The 25,260-nt window shown below is 40.0% G+C and overlaps 1 protein-coding gene across 1 annotated transcript in view; it reads left to right on the top strand.

The window, feature by feature from the left end:
* Positions 1-18,499, top strand: part of LOC110215491 (annexin A8) — a 33,503-nt gene extending 15,004 nt beyond the window's left edge. Inside the window, exons 8-13 of the mRNA XM_020997052.1 lie at positions 89-148; positions 2,641-2,734; positions 5,731-5,826; positions 7,797-7,855; positions 10,397-10,519; positions 17,622-18,499. Of these exons, the coding sequence (XP_020852711.1) occupies positions 89-148; positions 2,641-2,734; positions 5,731-5,826; positions 7,797-7,855; positions 10,397-10,519; positions 17,622-17,681 (492 nt within the window). The 3' untranslated portion in view covers positions 17,682-18,499. The remainder of the gene's footprint in view (positions 1-88; positions 149-2,640; positions 2,735-5,730; positions 5,827-7,796; positions 7,856-10,396; positions 10,520-17,621) is intronic.
* The last annotated feature ends 6,761 nt before the right edge of the window (positions 18,500-25,260 follow it).

The following is a 25,260-nucleotide window of genomic DNA, read 5'->3' as shown; positions in this document are numbered from 1 at the left end:
GTAAGATTCAGCATCAGCCTCATGTCTGATCAGTGGGGGTGGGGAGATATTGCACTGCCTTATATAGCTACTTTTTTTCCTCTCTCAGGGCAGCAGAGATGATGTGAGTGGTTTTGTGGATCCAGGACTGGCACTCCAGGATGCACAGGTAAACTTTTTAATTATTAAATATATTTTTTATTATTCTGAATTTGTCAAATACCAGAAAATATGAGCATTTTGATATACAAAGAACAAAAAAAAAGCATTGTACACAAAAGTTCAAGCCTCTATTACATACAATTTGAATTTTTTTAAGTACATTTAGCAATGTTAGTTTCAAAGCTCTACCACTTGTCTATGTTTCCCTGTGAACCACCTTCTGTGTTGTTCTGGGTATTTTATTGCTTCCTTAATGCTTTTATCATTTTATTTTGCCCAAATAAGCTGAAAGAAACCTCAAAAGATATCTAGTCCACCCTATTCATGAGCTCTACCTTCCCTAGACATTAAAAATGTCCCCATGCCCTTCACACACACACACACACACACACACACACACACAACACACACACACACACACACACACCCCATGTTCCATTTACCTAACACCTCTCACCCAGGCCCTGGAAAATTAAAGCCATGTTAGAACCAGACCCCAGTGCAATTGGAACCCAATGTATTCAACTCCTTTTTATGTCTGATCAGTGTTTTTGTGAGTAGGGGTTAGAATGATGTTGTCTACTTGGAATTCTTGGGAAAAATAAAAGAAATAAAGTCCCCAATAAATAAAGTTGTTCCCCTATATATCATTGTCCCCTAGAGGATTTGAACTATCATTCTATTATCTCAAAATAAACACAGGACACTGAGAAAGGAATTTTCTGGCATCTAAAACATGCGTATTTATAAAAATAACTGTTCCAAAGTGTGTTATCTTATCCCATGAATGTTGGGTCCTAGGTCACTGCCTCTCTTGCCTACTCTGCCCCTCTAGGCCCAGGCTAACACTTTGAAGTAAACATCCTAATGTCTACAGTTAAGGCCTCTTCTGTCACTGAATTGGGAGCAAATTTTCTGTCATTCCATTCAAATATCTAAACCAAGGGAGTTGGAGGTATGCTTTGGGAAAGAAAGTGGAAGAAAGCTACCTCTTTCTTGTCAGTTAAACAAGTGAAAGCATGAGTTATCTGAAGATAAATAGCTGATTTATTCCAATTTTTGTTTGTTTGGACCAATCCGTGATTTCACGGTTATAGGGAAATTCCCATTCAAGAAAATTCTCTCTACCAATGGACATCCAAACCTAGTCTCTATCTTAAATCTTAGACAGTCGCTTGGAGCTCTGAAAGGTTATAGAACTTGCCCAGGGTCACATAACTCATATGTGTCAGAGGTGGGACTTGAACCCAGCTCTTATGACTCTGAGGCTTGGCCCACTACTACATCAGGCTGCCTCTAGTCCTTTACTATTGTAATTTTTAATCTCCACAGGACTCAGTCTACAAGAATATACATAAAGATCTCTTATTATTATCCTTAGAACCAGAGAGTGTTAAAGGAGGAAGGAATTTTAGAGGTCACAAAGTCCAACCCTCTTATTTTATAGATGAGGCCTATGGATGGGGAAATGATTTGCCCAATCAAAGAACTAGAACTAGAATCCAAGTCTTCTGATGGCCAGTCCAATTTTCTCAATTCAATGAACTGCCTCCTTTGCACACTGATGGCAGAACCTTTAAGAATGCAGGGTCACCTCCACACCACAATGAGGCACTGAAGTGAGGCTTTTGTGGGAAAAAAAAACAGAAAAAAAGACTAAAAAGATGAATTATTATTCTGTCTTCTTTCTGTCATCCATTATCATTGTCCTATCCAAGTCAAAAAGCAGTCCTGGTTCTTTTTTGATCCTTCCCAACACAGTTTAAAATAAGTGGCAGCTAGGTGGCGCCATAGTGCATAAAGTGCTGGGCTTGGAATCAGGGAGACTTATCTTCATGAGTTCAAATCTAGCCTCAGATATTTACTAGCTATGTGACACTGGCCAAATCACTTAACCCTGTTTGCCTCAGTTCCTTATCTATCAAATGAGCTGGAGAAGGAAATAGCAAACCATTCCAGTATCTTTGCCAAGAAAACCCCAAATGGGGTCATGAAGAGTCAGATATGACTGAAATGGCAGAAAACAACAACATAGTTTAGAATAGCCTCTTTTGTTGTTCCTAACATTCATCACCAATCTCAATTCATTCAGAGCTTTAGCACACCTGGTGCCATTTTTACACAACTGTTCTTTATTACACATTATTTCTCACCTTCCTTGCTTCTCTCTTCTGGATATGGCTTTTAAAAGCATAAGCTGGCCAGTGAGTGCTCTCTGCATCCACACTGATCCCTTTTTAAAAGCTCGCCCCATTGGAGCCACATGGAGAATACTTATTCCTTTTTTTTATTATTTTATTTTTAATTCATGGAACAAATCAAGCATTTCTAGAATACTTACTCCTGCAACAAAATCACTTCTGTTCTCCCTCCATTGATTCTGACTCAAACGGTCTCCACCATAATACTTTCCTCTTTCAGTTTCTGGATTTTCTCACAAGTATATATTGTCAAGATTGACTTAAACACATTGTAAATAAATGTTATTTGTGCCATTAGGACCTGTATGCAGCTGGAGAAAAGATAAGGGGTACTGATGAGATGAAATTTATCACCATCCTTTGCACCCGGAGTGCCACACACTTGATGAGAGGTACAGAGAGTTCTTCGTAGTGTTTTCACACTCCTATAGTCAGTCAACAAGCATTTCTTCAGTGCCTTCTATGTGTGCAGCACTGTGCTAACTAAGCCCTCTTAGAGTTATCTGTGAGCCCTTCATTGGCTCTAGATGAATGGCTTTCAAACCTTGAATCTCTATCACATTTGACTTCCCACACAATCCACATCAGGAAGGAAAAACCTAAAGTAAATAGAAACTGATGTATTCAGTCCCTTATATGTGGCCAGTGTCTACATGAGAATGGGTTGGAACTATTTTACCCCGTCGGAATTCCTAGAACAATGAAACTAAAATTCCCAGATCTTCATCATCCAGAGTTAATTCTACTCAACTGATGCTAGTCAGGATTGGTGGGTGCCCCTAGATATAGGGGCTCTTCTAGATCCAGTGAAGCTACCAAGACATTGCAGATTGATGGTAGAGATTTGGAGCGGGTACATCTGGAAGGAGATATAGGGACCAGCCTTGGGTCACAGTCTAATGAGCACAGACAGGGTATTGGCCATCTTCGTGGGAGCTAGTATATCTAGAAGAGGATCGGCCAAGGCTTGTAAGAACTGATCCAAGTGGCCTGTTAATAGTAATAACAATAATCGTAATAGCTAGCATTTATATACACTTTAAAGTTTACAAAGTGATTCACAAATATTATTCCGTGTTATCCTCATAATAACTCTGGGAGAAAAGTGCTATTAGGTACTTTATTACCTCCCTTAAGAGAAAACTGAGGGTGAGAGAGTGATTCTCAAGTGACTTGCCTGCGGTCACGCAGATAGTAAACGTCTGAGGCTAGATTTGAACTCAGGTCTTTCTACTGTAGCACCAGTGCTCTATCCACTGAGCCACCCTACCTGTTTCACATGCGACTAACAAACTAACTAAATCGGCCTTTAGAATAGAAGCAATGCCATGCAGGAGCATAACCATGGCCCTTCAAACTCAGGATTGTGTCTCTGGTAGTGATACTAAAAGTAATTATTGCTCCCTCTACTGAATCTCCTCTAATGCCTCATTGGGGCACGGAGATGATCCTGTGTTCCCAAAGGTTTTGGCAAAGGGACAAGTCCCAACCAGCTAGAAGGCTGTTAATACAGAGACAACCATAGACTGTATGTCTAGCTAAGTTTGAAGGTATGGCTCACTAGGAGGCTGTCTATCAAGTGATAATTATTTCAGCCACAACAACTCCAGAAGACAGGCCATCTCATAAAGTGCAGATGGGTGGCTATCTGCATCAGTGGAAGGTCAGTCACACAAAGGAAATCATGGATGCTTGAGCATTTGAATTAATAAGAGCTCTCGTTTACATATTGCTTTAACATTTACAAAGCACTTTCCTTATAACCATCCTATGAGGAAGATAATGCAAGTATGTTATTATTTTTTACAGTTGAGGCAACTCAACCTCAGAGGGGGAAAGTGACTTAGTTAAAGTCACAAGGGCCAAGTCAAGACTTAAAGAGTCTCACTCAATGCTATGTTCTTTCCAGGCATCATGTTATGTGAGGCATCAAGGAGGGGGAAAGGCTAGAGTTCTGGGCTTGGGGCCAGGAAGACCTGAATTCAAATCCAGTCTCAGATTGTGTGACCCTAGACAAGTCACTTAACTTCTCTCTCTCAGTCTCAGTTTCCTCATCTGTAGAATGACAGTGTTGGACTCATGGCCTCTAAGATCCTTTCCAGCTCTAAATCTACAATGCTACAATTGTCTTTCATGATATGGACATCCACAAATCATCTCAGTTTCCCTTCAGAATGTTCATTAGGGAATCCATCATCTGAAAAAGGATCTAATTTTTTGTTTTATTTTGTTTATATTTTCAACCTCCACCATCTTTGGGGGATCAAATTGCCAATGCCATAGGTGCTTAAGAAATAGAAACAGAGATGTAGTGCTAGAAGGGACCTTAGAAGGTCGTCTTATTCAACAACTTATCTTACAAATGAGAAAACAGAAGCCCAGAAAAGTCAGGGGACTAGGCTAAGGTCACACAGCTAGTAAGTACTAGAGCTTGGACTCACATCCCAGCTTCTGTTCCTCCAGAGCCAATGCATTTTTACTATACCAGGTTGCCAAGTAAAAAGCTTCACACTTGGAATCAGGAGATTTGAGTTTGACTCCTGGATCTTATTTTTACTAGAAGGTGACTTTCCCTATCTGATCCCCATTAGCAATTTGGGACCAATTATACTTGGGAATATCATCTTTGCAGGGTGATCGTGAGGAAGGTATAAACTTAAACCAATAAATGAATGTGAATTATTAATGTGTTTAATACCTTAAAATATTAAGATGAACTAAATAATTACTGACCAAGTTAAGTTCTTCAGACAAGAATCAGTAGAATCAACTCTATCAGTCAACAAACATTAACTATGTTTACTGTGTTCCAGAGGCCTACAGTCTATTGAGAGAGAAAAATAAAATTGTACACATAGAAGCAACTGAAAACTAAGAGTTGAGGGGCACTAACAACTATAACAGAAAAGGGTCAGGGATTAGGAAAGGCCTCACGTAAGACATGTTACTAGAACTGAAAGAAGTTAGGGTTTCTAGGAGGCAGAAGTGAAAATGGAGCGTATTCCAAGTATGGGTGTAGACAGACCGTATAAAGACCATGAGACTGGAGATAGAATTTCAAATAGATGAAGCAAGTAGTTCATTTGAGCTAGAATGTAACGTACTTGAAAGGGGAAATGTGCCATCAGTAGTTTATAAACATTATACTAATTGACAGAAATTTTTGTTGAATTTTGTGTTTCTATTCATTTATTATTCCTTTCAATAAATTTAGAACTGAATGATTTAATTTCCATACTTTTGGAGCCTTTTTGCATATTTTCACAAAACCGAGGAGAGGAATCCTTTGTTAGACCACGGATGGTGATTTTGGGTTCAGAAAACTTCTCTATAGCAGTCTTCTTTCCCTTAGAAATTCTTGTGACTAATACCCCTTCTTTCCACACAGTGTTTGATGAGTACCAGAAAATTGCCAACAAGAGCATTGAGGACAGCATTAAGAGTGAGACCCATGGTTCTCTGGAGGAGGCAATGCTTACTGTGGGTAAGGCGTTGGGAGAGTCTTGAAAATTGAGCACATCTTCTATGGCTTTCAGATGGAGGCTGCCTCTTGAGAGCTGTGTCTACTTGGGTCCAGCAGTGGAGACAAGACCAAAAATCACAGAATTCAAGTCAATTCAACAAATATTTCTTAAGCCTGGTACAGAGTTGTCCTTGAGGCCAGGCACATCTGGGTTCAAATCCCACCTCTGATAAATATTGGCTGGGTGATTCTGGACAAATTATTTAACTTCCAGGCCTTTAGGCAACTCCCTATGGCTGTAAGTGGCAGATAAGGTGCCAAATTGCACTGGTAGAGAACATTTCCTCATCTAAGAATTCTTTATGTCAATGAAATCACAAGTCCAGTCCCTATCTGTATTTGCCGAGCACTGTGCTAGACACTGAGTACACTAAGACAGAAACAAAGCAGTCCCTGCCCTCAAGCAGCTTATATTCTACTTGTCCAGAGATAAGTAAATATCTCTGCCCTCTAAGATAAGACAGCACAAACCTAATCTCTCTTCCACATAACTACCCTTCAAAATGTCTTCTTATTTTACATGAGATGAACTGATTTATTTGCCCTTGGTCATACAGCTGGTTGAAGGAAGGAAGGAAGGAAGCATTTATTAGGCACCTGCTATATGCTACACACTGTGCTAAGCGCTCTACAAAGATCTTGTTTGAGCCTTACAGCAACCCTGGGAAGTCGGTGCAATTATTATGCCCATTTTATAGATGAAGAAACTGAGGCTGAGAAGTTAATTCTTGCCCAGGGAGACACAACTAGTGTTTGCAGGATGATTTGCACTCTGATCTTCTCAATTCCAGTTCCAGCTTTCTTTCCACTGAGCTACTCGATTTTTTGGCTCAGTCCAGTGCCCCTTTCACTATACTTACTATACCTTCAGATCAGAGGGAAGAAATTAGGATTAATCTGCACTAGAATTGGAGTCAGATGATTAGGTCCAAGTCCTAAATCTGCCACAAACTATTCAGACTAGATGGACTCCAAGCTGTCTTCCCATTCTAAATATCTGTGACTATCTAATTTATACAACATATTCTAAAATGCATTGATGTTAAAAATATCATTTTTAAAAACTGATGTTATGAGTGAGGGCCTATAGGGCCCTATAGGGCATATACTATCCAATTTCAATCAGCCACAAGAATTTATTAAAGATGTACTATGTGCCTGGCACTGTCCTAAGTGCTGGGAATACAAAGAAAAAAATAAGATCTATCTTTGCCTTCAAGGATCTTGCATTCTAATGTAGGAGACAGTATTTAAGTTACATACAGAGTGAATGCAAAGAACTGAGCTTTTTTCTCTTTTTTTTAATCTTAGAGAAAAGGAATGGCTTGCAGGAGGAAAGGGATATATTTGGAAATGAAGGTGATATAAAAACAAAAGATGCCCATACAAATTAAGAATTTTCAAGTACATTAATGTTAAAAATAAATAAATAAGGCACTAAGTAGAAAGAAAAAAAAAACACAGAAAACACAGGTCTGTGTTTGCCATAAATTGCACAGGTTGAGCTGAAGGCCTTGAAATTCCCTGTGCTGCTCCAAACCTTGAATTAAAATCCAGTGGGTCTTGGAGCCTATGATCCCCTGGACCCTCCCAGCAGTGTGCCAAGTCTCTCCCATTTTACAATTGCAGCCATTTTCTAAGAGAAAACTTTTTGAAGTCATATTTTAGAGATAGCTCAGCTTAGGTTATCAAGGCCAACCCTTACAATAACCTAGACTCTGACTGTTGGAAGTTATATCCATGAAATCAATCAACCACTGATATCTTTCATGATGATAAAATATTGCAAGGAACCATTAATCCTGGAATCATGGGCAAGTCAAGCTGAGAGGGCCCCAGTTGCCATATATTCATAAGAGATTCAAATTTCACACTTTAGCAATATTACCTATTACTTCTGGAAGATTAACAGAACCTTTCTCTTTGTCTAGTGAAGTGTACCCGGAACATTCACAGTTACTTTGCAGAGAGACTGTACTATTCCATAAAGGTGAGAGACTGTGCTAATAATTTACCCTATCAACCTCTTCAAAGTCCCTTGTTCCTGGGTCTTATGGGGAAAACCAAATATGATCATTCTGGTTTGGGGTTTGGTTTTTTTAATGTATTTTTTTTCTTTAGCTTTGAGCCTCTTAAATGAACAAAATAATCTTCCTTTGACCTAAATTCTACTTATGGAAAGCTCTTTTATTTCCCAAGGAGCCATATTAAGTAAACATGGTTGGATTCGTGGTTGGTAACCAATACTTATTGATCAAAAAGCATTTATTAGCATTTGTAAGGCTTGTGACAAGGCTGAAACTATAAAGCTGAAAATAAAACAGTCTTTGCCTTAAAGAAACTGACATGGTGGGGAAAGGTAAATGGAGAGGGAGGATAGAACACATTTTTATATAGTATGGACAAAACAAATACAAGGTAATTTTGCTAGAGCCTACTCACGTCTACCATATGCCTCTTTGTTTCTCCTTGAGTGAACTTCAACTTAAATTCCAACACAAGTTGGCTATCCATCTGCTATACCTTTATATTATGATCTTTCAAACTCCTGTTCAATTCTCAATGAACTCCCCAATATCTTTAATTTTTTCAGTCAATATGCCTTCTACCTCCTCATTTTAACAGAAACTCTGCTATTTACCATACCTCTATAAACTTCTCCAATGGACTCCCTTTTCCCCACTGCCTATAACACACAGGGCCAGGAAAAAGGGCAGGGAGACATACTGATCCTCAATGCTTTTTCCAGATCATTCATTTGTAGAGCACCACCATTCATCTGGTCTCCCATGTCTTCAACCTTGGGATTATCTTTGATTCTTCTCTGTCTTACCTCTCCTAACCAATTCATTACTAAGTCTTGTTGATTTCACTTCTCACATTTGTCCCCTCTTCCCTATTCCCATTGTGTCCATTCTTTGCATAAGAATGGACTTTATTATCACTGTTGCTTAAGATGCTAATAGGCATTCTCCTTCCCTCTCTGTTCTGTATCCCCCCTAACCATCCTTCAGCATGGAATATTTCTTGCACATTGATCTTAACATGTCCCTTGTCTGCTCAAAAAATCATATGACTTGCCAAGTAAAGTTCAAATTCTTCTGCCTAGCATTCGGTATTCTCAATAATTTGACACTACCTTTCCAGGCTTGTCTCATTTTGCTCCTCTCACCCACTCTGCTTCCAAACCAGTCTGTTCTTTGCCCCCTTGAATATAATACATGACCTCTTACCTTTGTGCTTTACTGTTTCCTCCTCTAGTTATTTTTTAAAATTTTTCTCCAACCTTTATAGTCAATTTTAAATGCTGCCTTCTGCAGAAAACCTTTTCTGAACCCCAAAAGGGATGACTTTCATTGATGGAGTTTATATAACACTTTGTTTTCTAGCTGTCTAATATACTTATAATATTTAAGTGTTATGGTTGTGTATGTTCTTGGCTGATTCCCCTGATAGGCTATCAGCCCTATGAGGGTGAGAATCACTTATTTAATTATTTAAACTTTATACCTCCCCCACCAACAAGCAGAGTACGCTAAACCGGGAGGGATTAATAACTGTTTGTCAAATGACTAAGTTAACAGCATCCGACCAATTTATTTTTAAAAGTTGCTGACCTGGAAAGACCGCAAATAAATGAAAGCAAAGATATTATCACTATCCCTTTGAGAAATCTAACCAGTATTAAAGTATTCATCACAATAAGACCTCCCACAAACAGCCTCAGCCAGAAAACATGTGATCTCTTTGCCTAGAAAAGGGACATAACTGCCAAAAACAATATTAGCTTAGATTCAAACTCATTTCCAATGCATTATTGACAAATATGATAGAGAGATGCCATATCACTTCATGAAACATCAAAAAGTCCTTGAGGGGAAAATGAGTATGCAAAAAGGTTGGCATAAGACCTGGCTAAATTGGATCTCAAGAGCATTTGTAGACAAAACTGAAAGAAAGATAGCAAATGGTTGTGAAATCGAACAGGGGTTCTATAACAATCTATTCCCCTCATTAATGATAGTAACACTACCATTTTTATTATCACTATGTGAAAGTACCTCACTATATGAGGAAGCAGAAAGGCCCATTAAGAAGATGAAATCAGGAAAAACAGCTTGACTATGGTAAGAAAAAGACACAAGCCCCAAAAGACAGTATTTCGTTAGGCTCAAATTAAACTGGTATGGGTAGACTTTTATTAGGAAAGTTTTACTTTTAAAATAACAAGTAAAGGTGTCCTCAAATGTCATTTTTTCAAGCATTGATTAATCTACATTTCTCACATAAATGACTAACAGCCATTAAAACCTTCAAAATTTTACTCCTAAGAAAGAGAAAAGGGTTCAAATTTAATGGAGAAGAAATCATGGAGAGTGATACTTTACATTTCATTAATGAATTTCATTACTGTTTTTCAAAACGTGTATGGCTATGTTTCATTAACTAGAGACTCAGTAGAATTCTAATTAGTTTCTCTCTCTTTTGAAAAGGCCAGAAGTGATATCTATTTTATAACTATTTCATGCAGGGATTAGGAACTCGGGATGGCACCCTGATCCGAAATATTGTTTCAAGGAGTGAAATCGACTTAAACCTCATAAAGTGTGAGTTTAAGAAGCTGTATGGGAAGTCTCTTTCTAGCATGATCATGGTGAGTAAATCTTTATCCTCTACCCACATAATTCATTGTTCTCACACACACAGATGTGGTCATGTCACATCTCCGGGTCTAATTGCCTCCCAATGAAAGATCAAATTCTTCTGCCTTCTGGTACCACAAAGAACAAATCCAATCCCTCTTCCATGGAAGAACCCTCCAAAATGCCTCCTCATTTTTACTGCTTACTGCAGGCATCTGTGAAAACATCCCCTAAAAGGGCTTTTAAACCTGAGGGCTTGAAGTAGTAGCAGCATCTCAGTGTCCAGGTTCTTTTCAATGAATTCATGGAATAACTTTGGAATTCCCTCTGATAGACAAGTCAAAAAACCACATTTTTTATTTGCTTTTTTGCTTTTGGTGCCTAGAGCAAAGTTTATTTAACTTGGACTGTCTAAAGGAATTCGTGAATGAAATGTCAATGAACCATGAATTTAGATTGTTGTACAATTGTTTTTCAATCATGTCTGACTCTTCATGATCCCATTTGATATTTTCTTGGCAGAAATACTAGAATGGTTCACTATGTCCTTCACCAGTTCATTTTACAGATGAGGAAACTGAGGTAAAGAGAGTTGAATGACTTGCCCAGGGTCACACAGCTAGTAAGTAAGTGTCTGAGGCCAGATTTAAATTTAGGGAGATGACTCTTTCTAACTCCAAGCCCAGCACTCTATCCACTGCTCCACCTAGCTGCCCTGAATTTGGATGGGGTTGCCTCAAAACCATTGATGTGTCTTTAGAGCATGAATTTGTGTCCAAAGAGATTTTTCAATTATTCAATTCTCTTCTACTTTAAGACCTTTGAAATTTACATATATATATATGATTATATTCTGAGATGAAACTAAGAAACCAGAATGTAGATTAATATCTTCTAAAGTGTTTTGTCCTAGAAATGAACTTACATTACCCTTCAAAATATAAAAACTAGTACTATCTTTTTCAGATGAAATAGAAAGTCTTCCTTGGGACAGTGATAAGCAATCAGAGTCCTAAGAGATTTAGTTCTAAGAGTCAGTTCCAAGAAAGCCCCATTATAGTGCAAACAATGGTCATGAGAATCTGGCAAAGAAGTCCCTGAGCCATGTGGTTCTCCTTACCAGGCCAACACTATTACCATTTTTGATCATAGAACTTGCCACTCAAGTTATGAATTCTCTACTGGGAAAACCAAAAGACTGACCCTCAATGACCCTCTTGGAAGAATATTGGCCAAAGTGTATTAGAGGAAGATTTCACGAATGGAAAAAAATTTACCAGAGCACTGGTGGACATTCCCTTACCTTCCCAGTCTAGTTATCACAAAATCTGAGTCAGAAAGAATCTTAGAAGTCATCTCTCCTAAAGCCAGACTGGAATTAACCTCTATCCCCTTACAGATGGATGGCCATCCAATTTTTACCTGAAGGCTTCTAATGAGGGGAAACCCCTACCTTCCAGGGTAGCCTATTTCACTTATATGCTCTAATTTTAAGAAGTTTTTCCTTCCATCAGTGTGAGCTCTAGCAATGAGGAGACCGACCAGATATGGCCCCTTCTTGAAGCTCTTCTACATCTCTTTACTGTCTATACTTAAACTCAGGAGCATGGACTCTGTGTCATCCACAGAATCACTGAATCTCAGAGTTGGAAAGGATCTCACAAGTCATCTGGCTTAACTCTAATCTGACTAATGCAATGCAAAGTTCTACAGCCTCCTGGGTAAAGTAGGTATTTGACATTCACTTGAAGGCTTAAATCGAAGGGAGCAACCCCTAGCTCCCAACATAGCCCGTTTCACTTTTAGATAGTTCTAGTTATTAGAAAGCTTTTCCCTGTGCTGTGCAGACACAGCCAGTACATGCCCCCAAGCCTTCACGAGAGTACATCATGCTGTTCTTATTTACAAAATCTCATCCCAATCTAGATCTCCTTTCTCCTTCCCCCCCAGGACAGTTAAGCATCCTTTGTCCAAGTTCCTATGATCTACTGGTCCAGCACCTGACAAGGCCTGTAACTTATCATTCTTACTTCGATACTTGGACAGGACTCATCAGATTATTCCCTTCTAAAGCAAGGCTGAGTCCACAAGAGCATCATACTTTAGTACTAATGGCCTTTGAGCCCCCAGCCCTCCTATATCACCCAGAGAGAGAGAGGAGCTCAGAGCTCAGAATCTTCTGATGAAGCACAAATGTAAAAAAAAAAAATCCCACTGCTAATACATTAAGGTTTAAGTGAGGTTTTCCCTGAGATAGAGGCAGCAGCTTGGTAGCTTGGTGGTATAGTAGATAGAGTGCTAGGCTTGGAGTCAGGAAGACCCAAGTCCAAATCTGGCTTCAGACACTTACTAGCTGTGTGACCTCAGGCAAGTTATCTAACCTCTCTTCCTCAGTTTCCTTACCTATAAAATGAGGGTGATAATAGCACCTGCCTCCCAAGATTATTGTAAGGATCAAATAATTGCAAAGCATTTAACATAATGCTGGCACATAGTAAGCATTATATAAATGTTAGCTGTCATTATTATTATTGAACCACTTTTAGCCTTTGATTCAAAACATATGCATGCACACACACACACACACACATGCACACATGCACACATACACACAAACACACTCCTTTGTAACCTGCCCAGGCATACTTGCAGATACATTAAGCCTATAGTTATTATAAACTTTGGTTTTTAATAGTAAACTTAGTAACTATTTGTTGAATAATGAATGAAAAAAAAAGTAGTATCCTTTTCCCCAGCATACAGATGAACCCTCTCACTTGGAAATGGACCTAAAGGCTCATCACGTGAACACTCCCCACAGAAAATCTCTGTAGATAAAGGCTCCTTCTTCTAATATACAATGTCAGCTTCTGCTCTCTTGATTAATGAACCCCTTTTAGGGATCTGGAATGAATATTAATTCCCTGATGAAACTTGTGATGACTATCTCCCCTTTGCCCTTTTTCTTCTCCCCCAATCTGAAGAAAATATACAAGAGGGAAGGAAGAGAGAAGGAAAAGGATTGCTTCAGACATTTCCTCACACAGCTGAAATAATACTTGTATCTACGATCTAAATGTCAGGTCTTTTTTTTCCCCAGCTGACTTGCCTGGACAAACCGAGTTAATTGGTAGTTGAAAACAATACTTAGATCTCTAAGTAAAATTGTTGTTTCTCTCCACCTCCTCCAAGTACAATCTGAATTGCATTGGGCAAATGCTGGGGATGGCCTTTAACTAATGATAGATAATAGCTCACATTTATAAAGTACTTTCTTTTTTCACGATGACTCTGGTGGTAGGCAGTGAAAATACCAATGCCTGGCTCAGATTCCTTAAGAACCTAGCCAATAACTCACAAATGTTCAGATTCCTTAAGAGTCTGACCAATATGACGGATCTTTAATAAACCTTGTCTCTGGCTGAATTTAAAAAAAAAAGAAGAGGTTCCCTTGATCTTTTCCAGGTCAGAAGTCCAACTTCCCTCACTGTCTCAAACCAGCTAACCCCAGGGCTAGCTGCTTCTTGTTTAAGGACCCTAGTCTAAAGGTGTTTGCTCTTCACAGGGAGGAAATCTTGCCGAGCATTTTTCTTCGGATCTTCTCCAATTGTCCCAGGAAGACCCTCTTCTGCCCCTACTCTTATTTGTTTTCATGGCTCTATGTTCGCCCAGTGATGCTAATTTATCTCTTTTGAGGAAAAAAATCTCGACAGCTTGAAATTTTCTGACCTGCTCTGCCATCTTCCCAGAATCCTTTCTCTCAAGGCCACACATTCTATAAATTATTCTTATCTTCCCTTTGGGCTGGACCTCCCTTACTGAGGAGAAAGCTGCCCCAGGAGTAGACTATATAACAAAAATGGCCCTTGTTTGTACTATTAAGGTTAGAAGAAGCTAGAAAAAACTTGTGGTCAAGACTTCCTGTTGCTCTGTACTGGACCCTGTATTATAGTGAACCTCTCCATCAGTCCTCCCCATCCTGACAGCCTGCCATGGGTCAGTGGATGGCAAGGCTGCCCCTGTCCTGTCTTCCACCATGCTATTTGACCCTGAAGAAGCCTATTTCTGAAAGTCTTTCTTCCATATTAAGATGAGCCCCATCCAGAGAGGACTATGGCTTTGATTAGGTTGAAAATCTGTGATGCTGCAATAATTTAATAAAATTGCTATAGAGCTTAAACAAACAACAACCACCACAAAAAAAAAAGTAAAAGGGGCCAAATGGAAAAAGAGGTACAAAATCTAATAGAAGGAAATAATTCATTAAAAAATAAAATTGGGCAAGTGGAAGCTAATGACTCTATGAGATATCAAGAATCAGTCAAACAGAAACAAAAGAATGAAAAAATATCAGAAAACATAGAATATCTCATTGATAAAACAACTGACTTGGAAAATAGATCCAAAAGGGAAAAAAAAGAAAATATCAATACCCCCATTTTATAGTTGCAGACACTGAGTCCCAGAGTGGAAAACTGATTTGACTAAAGTCACGCCATTGACAAGCACCAGCCCTGGTATTTGAGGGAAGATCTTCTGACTTTGAGTACAGTACTATTTCCACCAATATTGTGCTATTTTTAAATGAATTTACCAGCTATCAATTGGACATCTATAAGGACACAATAGCTCCAGCAGTTCAGGCTGCCCCCTGATAACTGAAAGTGGTAATGATTGAGCAGCCTCTGAAAGGCCCCTCTAGACCCGGGATTCATTGGTAATCAACACCCTGCTGTTGTAACACTGAGTATGTGCTTGGGGACAGGTGTGGGGATATCAATATAATAATGTGAAACACATTCTAACAGAGAACAAGTCAGCTTTCCTAACTCTCCTTCATTCAACAAATTAGGACACAAAAAAACATTACCCCATTTTGTGAGTGAGCTTTGTGTTTATTTGTGGTGCTTAACTACAGACATTAAAGGTATCTCTATTAGAGGTGGAGGCCTTTAGTTGGGTGAATTTTTCTATGTGGCTTGTAAATGAAGCATACTTTTTGGTTTAGCGTAGTCACCTGCCTCGTTTTTTAATATCAGTTATCTAAGCCTTAGTAACCAGAAACTAATTCACCATCTGAAGAATCCAAGTATACTTTGGGGGATTTCCTCACTCCTTTGACTCATAACCCCCCCCCCAAAGAAGCCTCAGACAATATGCTGAAATTGGCTTCTCATTTGTAAGCATGCAGCTTACAGAATGAGAGTTTTTTTTTAATGAAAAGAAAGAGGAAAACAAAACAAAAATTCCTCAATTAGAAACCACTTGTCTCAAAGACCTATGTAATCTCCAGAATCACTTACAGCCCTAATATAAGAATTCCATCAACACAAATCCCTCCCCTCAGGTTCTCTCCTGGGATTCTACTCCCTAATTGCCCAGCTTGGAGAAGTGTGGAAGAAGAATAAATGTTTCTCTCTCTCTGTCTCTCTCTCTCTCTCTCCCTCTCTCTCTCTTTCTCTCTCTCTTCCACTGCCTCTTTCATTGTGTATCTGTCTTTTTCTATTTGTTTCTGTTTCTCTCCATACATGTTTTGTCTCTCTATCTCTGTGTATGTGTCACTCTCGCTGTCTCTCTTTCCTTTGTGCTTCTCTCTCTCTCTGTCTTTGTGTATCTCTCAGTCTTTCTCTGTTTCTGTCTCTTTTTGTGTCCCTGTCTCTATTTTTCTCTGGTTTCTTTCTGCTTCTTTGTGTGTTTCTGCCACGCTCTTTTTCTATCTCTGTGTCTCAGTATCTATCCGTCTCTTTCTCTCTGTCTCTCTCAATGGTCTCTGTCTCTGGGTGTCTCCGTCTTTGTCTCTGCATGTGCTCACTGTCTCTATTTGTCTGCATGTCTCTGTCATCTCTGCCTGTCTCTGCCTTGCTCCCTCTCTCCTATCTCTCCTCAACTTCCAGTGGATCTTCATGATAATAAGGCCACCAGACCTTTATTTACCAATAGACGAGTGAGGGCTGATTCTATTAGCTTTTATTGCCTAGTTGTTAGGTCAATTTGGTGTTAGAATTGAATATTCCATCTCATCTCTATTAATTTATTGGCTCCAGTTTGACAGAGTCAGAAATTACAGAGTGGAAAGGAGGAAATTTTCTCTTGAGTTAAACATTCACTTCATGAAATGCAGCCTCTGAAGTTAATCTGATGCTTCTCATTATAAAGTTCTCGTGCAGGATGGTGCCAAGGAGCACCATGTAGCCAGTATCTATCAACAAGACGAGCATTTGGCTCACAGGAAGTGTGAGATCAAACCCTTAGACCTCTTTGTCCAAGGAGACTCAGACTGCATAGAGATGCTTCAGATTTTTTTTCTCTATCATGTTAAATATACCCACTTTCTTCTGCTTGAATCTAGCACACATTCTCCATCTATAGTGTAAAGTTTATCCATCTTCTCACATCAGTGATGAGACAAATCTTTATTTCTGTCTTGTATTTAATAACTAATTACTGAATTAGGACCAAGGTTTTTCCCCTTTTCTACTTCCTCGTTCAGAAATAACCCCCTGGGGCAGCTAGGTGTTGCAGTGGGTAGAGCACCAGCCCTGAAGTCAGGAGGACCTGAGTTCAAATCCGGCCCCAGACCAAACACTTGACACTTACTAGCTGTGTGACCCTGGGAAAGTCACTTAACCCCAATTGCCTAAAAAAAAAAAGATTTCCCTGAGAGAATGAGTGCTAACATATTAGGCTATACGTTTCGTGAGAACAGACACCTCTTATCTAACTTTTGTTATCTCCTCTAGCCCCTAACACAGTGCTCTGTACATTTTTGTTGTTCAATGATGTCAAACTCTTTGTGACCCTATTTGGGGTTTCCTTGACAAAGACACCGGAGTGGTTAGCCATTTCCTTCTCCAGCTCATTTTACAGAGCAAGAAACTGAGCCGAACAGGGTTAAGTGACTTGCCCAGGATCACAAACATAGTGTCTGCATCTGGATTTGAACTCATGGAGATGAGTCTTCCTGATTCCAAGCCCAGTGTTCTCTATCCACTGTGCCACCTAGAGGCACCTAGCTGCTCTGCACATGGCTAGCACTTAATAAACACATGGATTGATTGATTGATTGATTGATTGATCACTCTGTTAACTCTCATTTTCTTGACACTCCTCCAGGAAGACACCAGTGGAGATTACAAGACAGCTCTGCTGAATCTGGTTGGGAGCGACTCCTGAGGCTTCCAGAGATGAAAGAGAAATGTCAGAGATGGGAATTGGGATGGAAACCAACATATTACAGGACACCATTGTTGCCAATACTGGGGAATCATACCCAATAAGCTTTTATTTACAAAGTTTCTATTTTCTTTGTTTTTTACAAAATCTCCAACCCTTTCAAGCTAGTATTTCAGGCAGGAGGAGCCAAACATTACCCACACATATAAACTGTCAATCTATCCACCTTCATCCCAGCACAACCTCCACAAGAGAATATAGACCAGGCTGTGTGTCAAGCTGAGTAAGGAAACCTCAGGAGCTCAATCAGTAAAAACTTGGTATTAAAAACAATCCCAATACCAGGGTGTCTTTGATAGCCCACAGGTGAGCAAAGCTCCACATGAAACTAGCTGGAAGTTTTGAATCTGGACGATAGAATTAAATCCATTTAATTCAAGGCAAGTTATCACAAGGATCTAATTAGGAATGACTGAAAACAGAACATAATTTTAACTACTTGAAATCGCCAGTATCTTTTTTTTTTAACCATCCTCATCTAGAAATCCTGGGAGATTTCATGACCTGAGAAGCTTAAGCTGATCTATTTTATTTGCCAAATCAGTTGCTGGGAGGGGAAGGGGGCACTGAAAGGAGGGTAGGGGTAGAGCAGAGAAAGGAATTGCTAGAACCCATTAGCAATTGTTAACAGCAATTAAATTCTCAGGGAGATTGACTTGTATTTGTGACTTTACAATAGGTGGCACTCTCTGCTGCAGAATTTCTGAATTCTTTGTTGTACTTTGCAAATTAATAAAGATTTGTATATTAAAACCTAACAGTCTTCTGGTTTGGAGCAATCACTTGGCTGAAATCTCCTTTGGACTAGTCAGTAGAAATAAAAAGGGGCTAATGAAATGCTCGCTGGCATTTCAAAACCTCTGAATACATGATTCTCTATGGTCTCTCTGGCTCTGGAGGCTCTCAAAGGTAACTAGGGCTGATTTTCATTTATTCATCATTTACAACAGTTTACACCCAATTATCTCTTACCTCATTTATCCTCACAACAATCCTGGGAGAAAAAAGGGCAATCATCATCTCCCCATTTTATTGATAGGGAAACAGACTCAGAGACTGGATGTCTTGCCAAAAGGCAAACCACAAGTCAGTGGTGGAGCCTTGACTAGAATTCAAGGACCTTTATTCAGAGAGGTGGAACTTCATAGATTTGTGGTACTATGGAATGTCATCATAATGCAATAGTCAGGGTTGAAGCAACCGCCAGCTCAATATCCCCTACGTGGTGCAGTGAACACAGCACTAGCCCTAGAGTTAGAAAGACCTGAGTTCAAATCCAGCCTCAAATACTTAGATGTATGACCCTGGGCAAGTTACTTAACCTCTATCTGCCTCAGTTTCCTTATCTTCCTGAGTTCAAAGGTGTTCTTACTTCCAAGCTGTGTGACCCTGGGTAAGTCACTTCATCCTGTTTGCCTCAGTTCCTCATCTGTAAAACAAGTTGGAGAAGGAAATGTCAAACCACTTCAGTATCTTTGCAAAAAAACAAAAAACAAAAAAAAACCCAAATGAGGTCTTGAAGAATCAGTTATCACAGAAATGACACAACAACAAATAATGTATAGAAACCTGACCTTGGAGCCAGGAAAACCTGGATTCAAGTCCTGCCTCTGAGACAAAACGTAAGCAAGTCACTTGACCTCTTAACGATCTAGGCAATTCTCTAAGACCATAAGTTGCAGAAAAGGTGCTGACTTATATCAGTAGAGGGAGTTTCCTCACCTGGAATTTTCCTCTACCACTGAAAGCCCAGATCGAATCTATGCCTATGCCTTAACCATCTTGAGGGGGGAGAGTGAGACTTCTATTTGACCCAACATGGTAACTTTCCTTATAGTCCCTTGCAGAACTAAAATTTGACTCCTAAAATATTTAAAATTACTCTACAGCTGGAATCATAGCAGAACACAGAGGTGCTGGCTAAGGTCCCAAATCTACCGATTGGTTGGGTTTAGAGAAAAGGGAAGAATCGCAGCTCAAGGTCACCCTGAGGGTCTGCCTGCCTGCCTGCCTGCCAGCCTAGCTGCCTGGCTGCCTGGCTGCCTGGCGCTGGGCCCTGTTGGCTCAAATGAAGGCCAGATGGTGCCAGATGAACAATGATCTATGACAACTGATGCAATCTCAGCCCCTAATTGGATTCCATGTTTCTGTTGAGATGGCTATACAGGCTAACAAACGTTGATGAGCAGTGGAATTAAATTACAAACTAAAGAGGTTCCTGAGTCATGGATTATTCTGCTCTGCACAAAGATTGCTGCTCACAGAGTCTTTGGGGCCTTCAAATATTAGAGAAATATTTGGTTTTCCTGATCAAAAACAAAAACTAGATGGCAATAAATAATAGCTTAGGCCTTTTAGTGGTTCCCACCTAAGGATACGGGAATATAAAGTTGGGGGAGCAACCAGGAAGAATATTTATCTCCTTAGGACTAAATCCATCCTGTCAGAGGTGGGATTTGAACCTATGTTCTCTACCTCTAAAGCTAGTGCTTTGTTGACACAAAAACAAAAGATATCAATAATTTTTTAAGTCATATGGTATAATTGAATGAATGGGCAAAGGAGACTAGGAGGGATATTGGGAGATTGGGAGGGATAGTGTTGTTGAGACATTTCAAGTCGTGTCTGACTCCTCATGATCCCATTTGGGGTTTTCTTGGCAGAGATACTGGAGTGGTTTGCCATTTCCTTCTCCAGCTCATTTGACACATGAGGAAACTGAGGCAAACAGGGTTAAGTGACTTGCCCAGGGTCACATAGCTAGTAAGTGTCTAAAGCTGGATTTGAACTCAGGAAAATGAGTCTTCCTGACTCCATGCCCAGCCCTCTATGGTACCACTTAGCTGCCCTCTGGGTGGGATAAGGATAGACTAAATAAGAGATCAGAATACAGAGAAAGGTAATAAGGAAAAAACCTCACCTAGGCAGATATCAGTTCTGACTTATAGGGATTAGTGGGGTAGGTGGAGGGAACTACTAGCCAGGGGGACAACAAGTAAGGTGAGGCTTGTAGACCGAATCGGCCTCATGGTTTTCATTTAGAATGTTGATGTGAAGGTGTCTCTGAAGACCCATCTCCCACATTGGGCCCTCTCTGCTGACTGCAGCAGTGGTGTGGGAAGGGGCCAGTATCCACAGAGCAAACTAGAATAAAATCCCTGAGTAAAGGCCGCTCCCCAGAGCACACTTCTCAATTGTTCTGCACAACTGACTCAGTCGGGTGATACTGGTCTTTGCTCAGTTTTAGTCCCTAACATATTCTATCTAAAGTAGATTCCCTAGGGAGAGGATGTTCTTGACCCTCTTTCCCCCAGAGACTACCTCATCTTGCCATTAAGGGAAATGGCCTGAAGGGCAAAAACACAGCTGGGTCTCAGTAGGGGAAATGTTGATTGACCCTATGATGATAGGAACACACAGAGGTCAGTCATTCTTAGCCTATGACTGTAGATTGTATTATCCTAGGAAAAGGACCCACTGTAGGCAAAATTGTGAAATAAAGTATTTATCAGCAGCAGCCCCTCTCCCACCCATTCTCCTACTAACTCCCACCTCATCCAAGAACCTAGAGATCTCATAAAATTCTCTAGTTGCCTAAGATTCTCTACTGCAAATCTCTACACCTGCTCTGCTCAGGTATCTATTTTTCTCCCCTAGTCTCTCAACAAAACTCATTTGCCTAAGGCAGAGACTGCCTCATTTCTATCTAGTATCCTCCACACCTAGCACAATGCCTGCCACTTAGTAAGTATTTGATAAAATCTGGTTGGTTGATTGATTGATTGATTGCCAAAAATAGAGCCGCTCATAAAGTCTTAGTTTGCCTTGAGGACTATTTTTTTCCTTCAAAAAGGTGACAAAGGGAAGAGGCAAGGGGAGATGTTATGCAGAATGGAATCTTGACCAGCAAGGAGGAATTGGTGCTTAACATGGAGATTAAGAGAAAATAAGGGAGAAGTAACTGCTCTATCTCAGAATGTGTGATTGAGAAAAAGAAAGTTAGGCTTAGTCTAACATGCCCACTCAATTTGGAGAGCACATATTTCAAAGAGCTCAAAGGAACACGCTATAAGATCCCATGGCCTTGAAGGTAAGTCTATAATGGAATTCCCCATAGAATTTTTTAGCCGTATGTTATTTTCATCAGTGACTTGAATGAAGTCATAGACGGCCTACTTATCAAATTTTCAAATGACATGAAACTAAGAGGGATAGCTAACATACTGTATGACAATCAGCATCCAAAATTATCTTAAGAGGCTCGAACATTGGGTAAATCTAATGAGATCAAATGTAATAGGGAAAAATAAAATTAGCCCCTAGACAATGGATTCAATTCACCTTCCTCTCTGGTGAGTCCCACTTTCTTTCAGGGTCCTAAAGTCTTTCTTGTTCCTATCACCACCCCCGGGAGAAAAACAAAGAGGATTTCTAGGGAGGTAATTCCTTAATACTTCAGTGAATAGTTCCTGTCTCACTGAAGATACTCATATAGGGATCCAGGCTTATTACCTTGTAGTCTGAACTACACTTGAAAGGGAAGAATTTTAGGGGTGTCTAGACTGGCAACCCCCACCTAACATTCCAATAAATACCATTTTCACCCCAAAGATACAAATGGGCATTAGTTCAGTTTTATGATACTTACTACTCTAGAAGCTTAACCTCCCCAAGAAGGGAAAGGAACTTGGTGTTGCTAGACAGGCAACCCCCTCCTTACATTCCAGCAAGTCTTCCATTTATCCCCCCCAAACCAAAACAAGCCTACCATCTTATGATATCACCCTGAGGGCTTAATTTCCTTTGCGGTTGCTGCTTTGGAACTACAATCTTTAAATAATTCACAATAATAGTGGAGGGCAAAATCTTGGTTTTCCCCTCTGCCCATAGCATGATAGTTGTCTTCTCCAGCTTCATGGCCATCTGTTAAACTGAGAAAATGCTTCTCTGGTCCGTCTTAGGTGCTGTCTGGGGGCCAAATTCCATTCTCAAGTATCTGAGCTCTTCTCAGAAAGGAAGAGAAAAAGTCAAAAAGGCTAGAATATTTTAGGCCTAATATTAAATATTAACTTCTCCCACAATTGTCCATCCTACAAGAATCTGAGTCAAGCAATTCATCCATGATCACTAAGGCCTATCCTCCAAGCAGCACTAAAAGGAAGCATGGTATAGAGCAAATGAGCCCTGGATTTGAAGTCGTAGAATGTGGGTTCAAAGCCTACCTCTATCACTTGTGCAATTTTGGACTAGACCTTTCACTGCTCTATGCCTCATTTTACCTATCTGAGCTAGATGGCCTCAAAGATCTCTTCCAACCTAAATCTGTGATCCTACGAGCTATATATCTTTATAAGAAGTTAAATCAAAGAACCAAACAAAGTCCCACCATCCTTCAGACTCATCAAATTCATCAAGAAACTGCCAAGATCAGCCCCATAGAGGAGGTGGCAGGCTCCCCCTCACTAAGGGGTCTTCAAGCAAAGGTTGGATAATCAACTCTTAAGGATTACATGGAGGAGACATTTGGTGAGGCATGGTTTGGACTGGTCTACCTCTGAGCTCCTTCCAGCCCTGAAGCTATGCGATTCTGTTACTCACTCCTTCCGTGTGATGTAGGGGAAAGGCACCAAAGAGCAAGGATCAGATCTTCACCCTTATCCAAAACTCCATTCTAGCTGGGTGAGAATGGGATCATCACTTCATCTTTCTTTTCTCATATTTATAGCATCACAGGATTTAGAGCTGAGACAGATCTTTTAACCCAAATTCTTAGTTATATAAATGAGAAAAGTAATTCCCACGGAGATTAAATGACTTGCCCATGATCATATAATTAACATGTAAAAGAGGGAGAATTTAAACTTGGGCCTTCCAACTCCAAACCCAGGACATCCTACATCCTCTTCCAGCCCTAACACCTCATAGTATTGGATATAGCTGCTGTCTAATCAGCTAAACCAAGTTTATGCATTATTGTAGTTCCTTTCTCACATAACACATACGTACCTTAACAGGAAACGTCTGGAGGCAATTTCATCGGAATTAATTGAATCCCCAAAGTAGGAATTTCAGTTACTGCAAGAGGCTATAGGGAGATATTAAGGAAAGATGGTGGCCAGTTTCCCAGGTTGCACTGCATCTGTATCAACCTATTCCCCCTCCTATCCATGCTTAGAAAACTTGGAGGACAGCTCCAAGCAGGATAAGGGGAAAGAACAATTTCCTAGAGAAAGAAGAAATTGTTTTCATAAAGAACTGACATTGCGGAGAGTATTGCATCCACAAGACAGATGAAAAGATAAAATGCTCCCTCAGAAATTCCTGTGAGACTAGAGATTTGCAATATCCTAAATACTGGTGTTGAGATTTCAGGTTCTGCCTTGGGTGATGAATGATTGATTCATCCTTGGAACGGATCACTCACACCACTGCCCCTCGGGCTCACTCTGCACAAGTTACAGAGTTGGAGAATGTTAGAGCTAGAAAGCACTTTAGAGGCCATATTCTACTACCCTCTCATCTACAAATGAAGAAACTGAGGTCCAGAAGAGTTAAGTGACTTGTTTGAGATCACACGGCTATTTGGTGGTAGTGACTGGACGCAAATCCAACTTCCTTGGTTTCTAGGATCTTTGCTATTATATCATGATATTTCCAAGTCCCCCATTCCCCTGGACCAAATCCTGTTTTATGCCTGCATTGCTAGTCCTCTGAGGCTGATTGTAGCACAGAATCACAGAATTTTAGAGAAGGAGGGACCTCAGTCAGTGGCTATATAGTCAACCCCATAACTGAAAGAAAAAAACTCCACTGTAGCATACCTGACAATTGGCCACTCAGACATTGCTTAAAGACCCCCAGTAAGGAGGAACCCATAGTGGTTAGCGTTAGAGAAACACCTAACTTTGAATTCTGCCTCAAATGCTAGCTGTGTGGCCCCAAGCAAGTCACTGAACCTCTTTAAGCCTCAGTTTCCTCATCTGTAAAAGCATCTATCTCCCAGGATTGTTGTGAGGATCAAACGAAAGAGATAACCTAAGCAAAGTGCTTTGCAAACTTAAAGAACTAAATAAATACTAGCTATTATTATGACATAGGACATATTATGATATAAGGTAAGACAAGACCTTCTTCTAACACATACTAGCTGTGCAGCCATTGGCCAATCACTCAACCTCTCAGTCCCCTAGACCTTTTTTTTTTTGTGACCTCTTTCTAAGATCCTAAATTACAGACAAGTGCTGCTCTACCTCAAGTGAGGAAGTTTTCCTGATAAATCACTGGTCTAGGTTCCCTCTCCCCCACCCCCTATTCTCTCAATGAAGATAATAATCCCTCCCCTGCCTCACTCTTACTATTCTCATGTGTATCAGTTGAGGTAATGCATATGAAATGGCTCCGTAACCCTCTTTAAATACGTCCTTGCTATTTAAATGTAAGGAAGTGATCTGTTGTCTGGGAATGTAAAAAAGGCTCAGGGTAACCTGGACACAGCTTGTTGAGGGAAAATCACTTTCAG

Source organism: Phascolarctos cinereus, unplaced genomic scaffold (assembly GCF_003287225.1).
Source record: "Phascolarctos cinereus isolate Bilbo 61053 unplaced genomic scaffold, phaCin_HiC Scaffold_3;HRSCAF=262, whole genome shotgun sequence".
Lineage (NCBI taxonomy): Eukaryota > Metazoa > Chordata > Mammalia > Diprotodontia > Phascolarctidae > Phascolarctos > Phascolarctos cinereus.
Note: the sequence above shows the minus strand (reverse complement) of the source record. Positions and strands in the feature narration are given on the sequence as shown.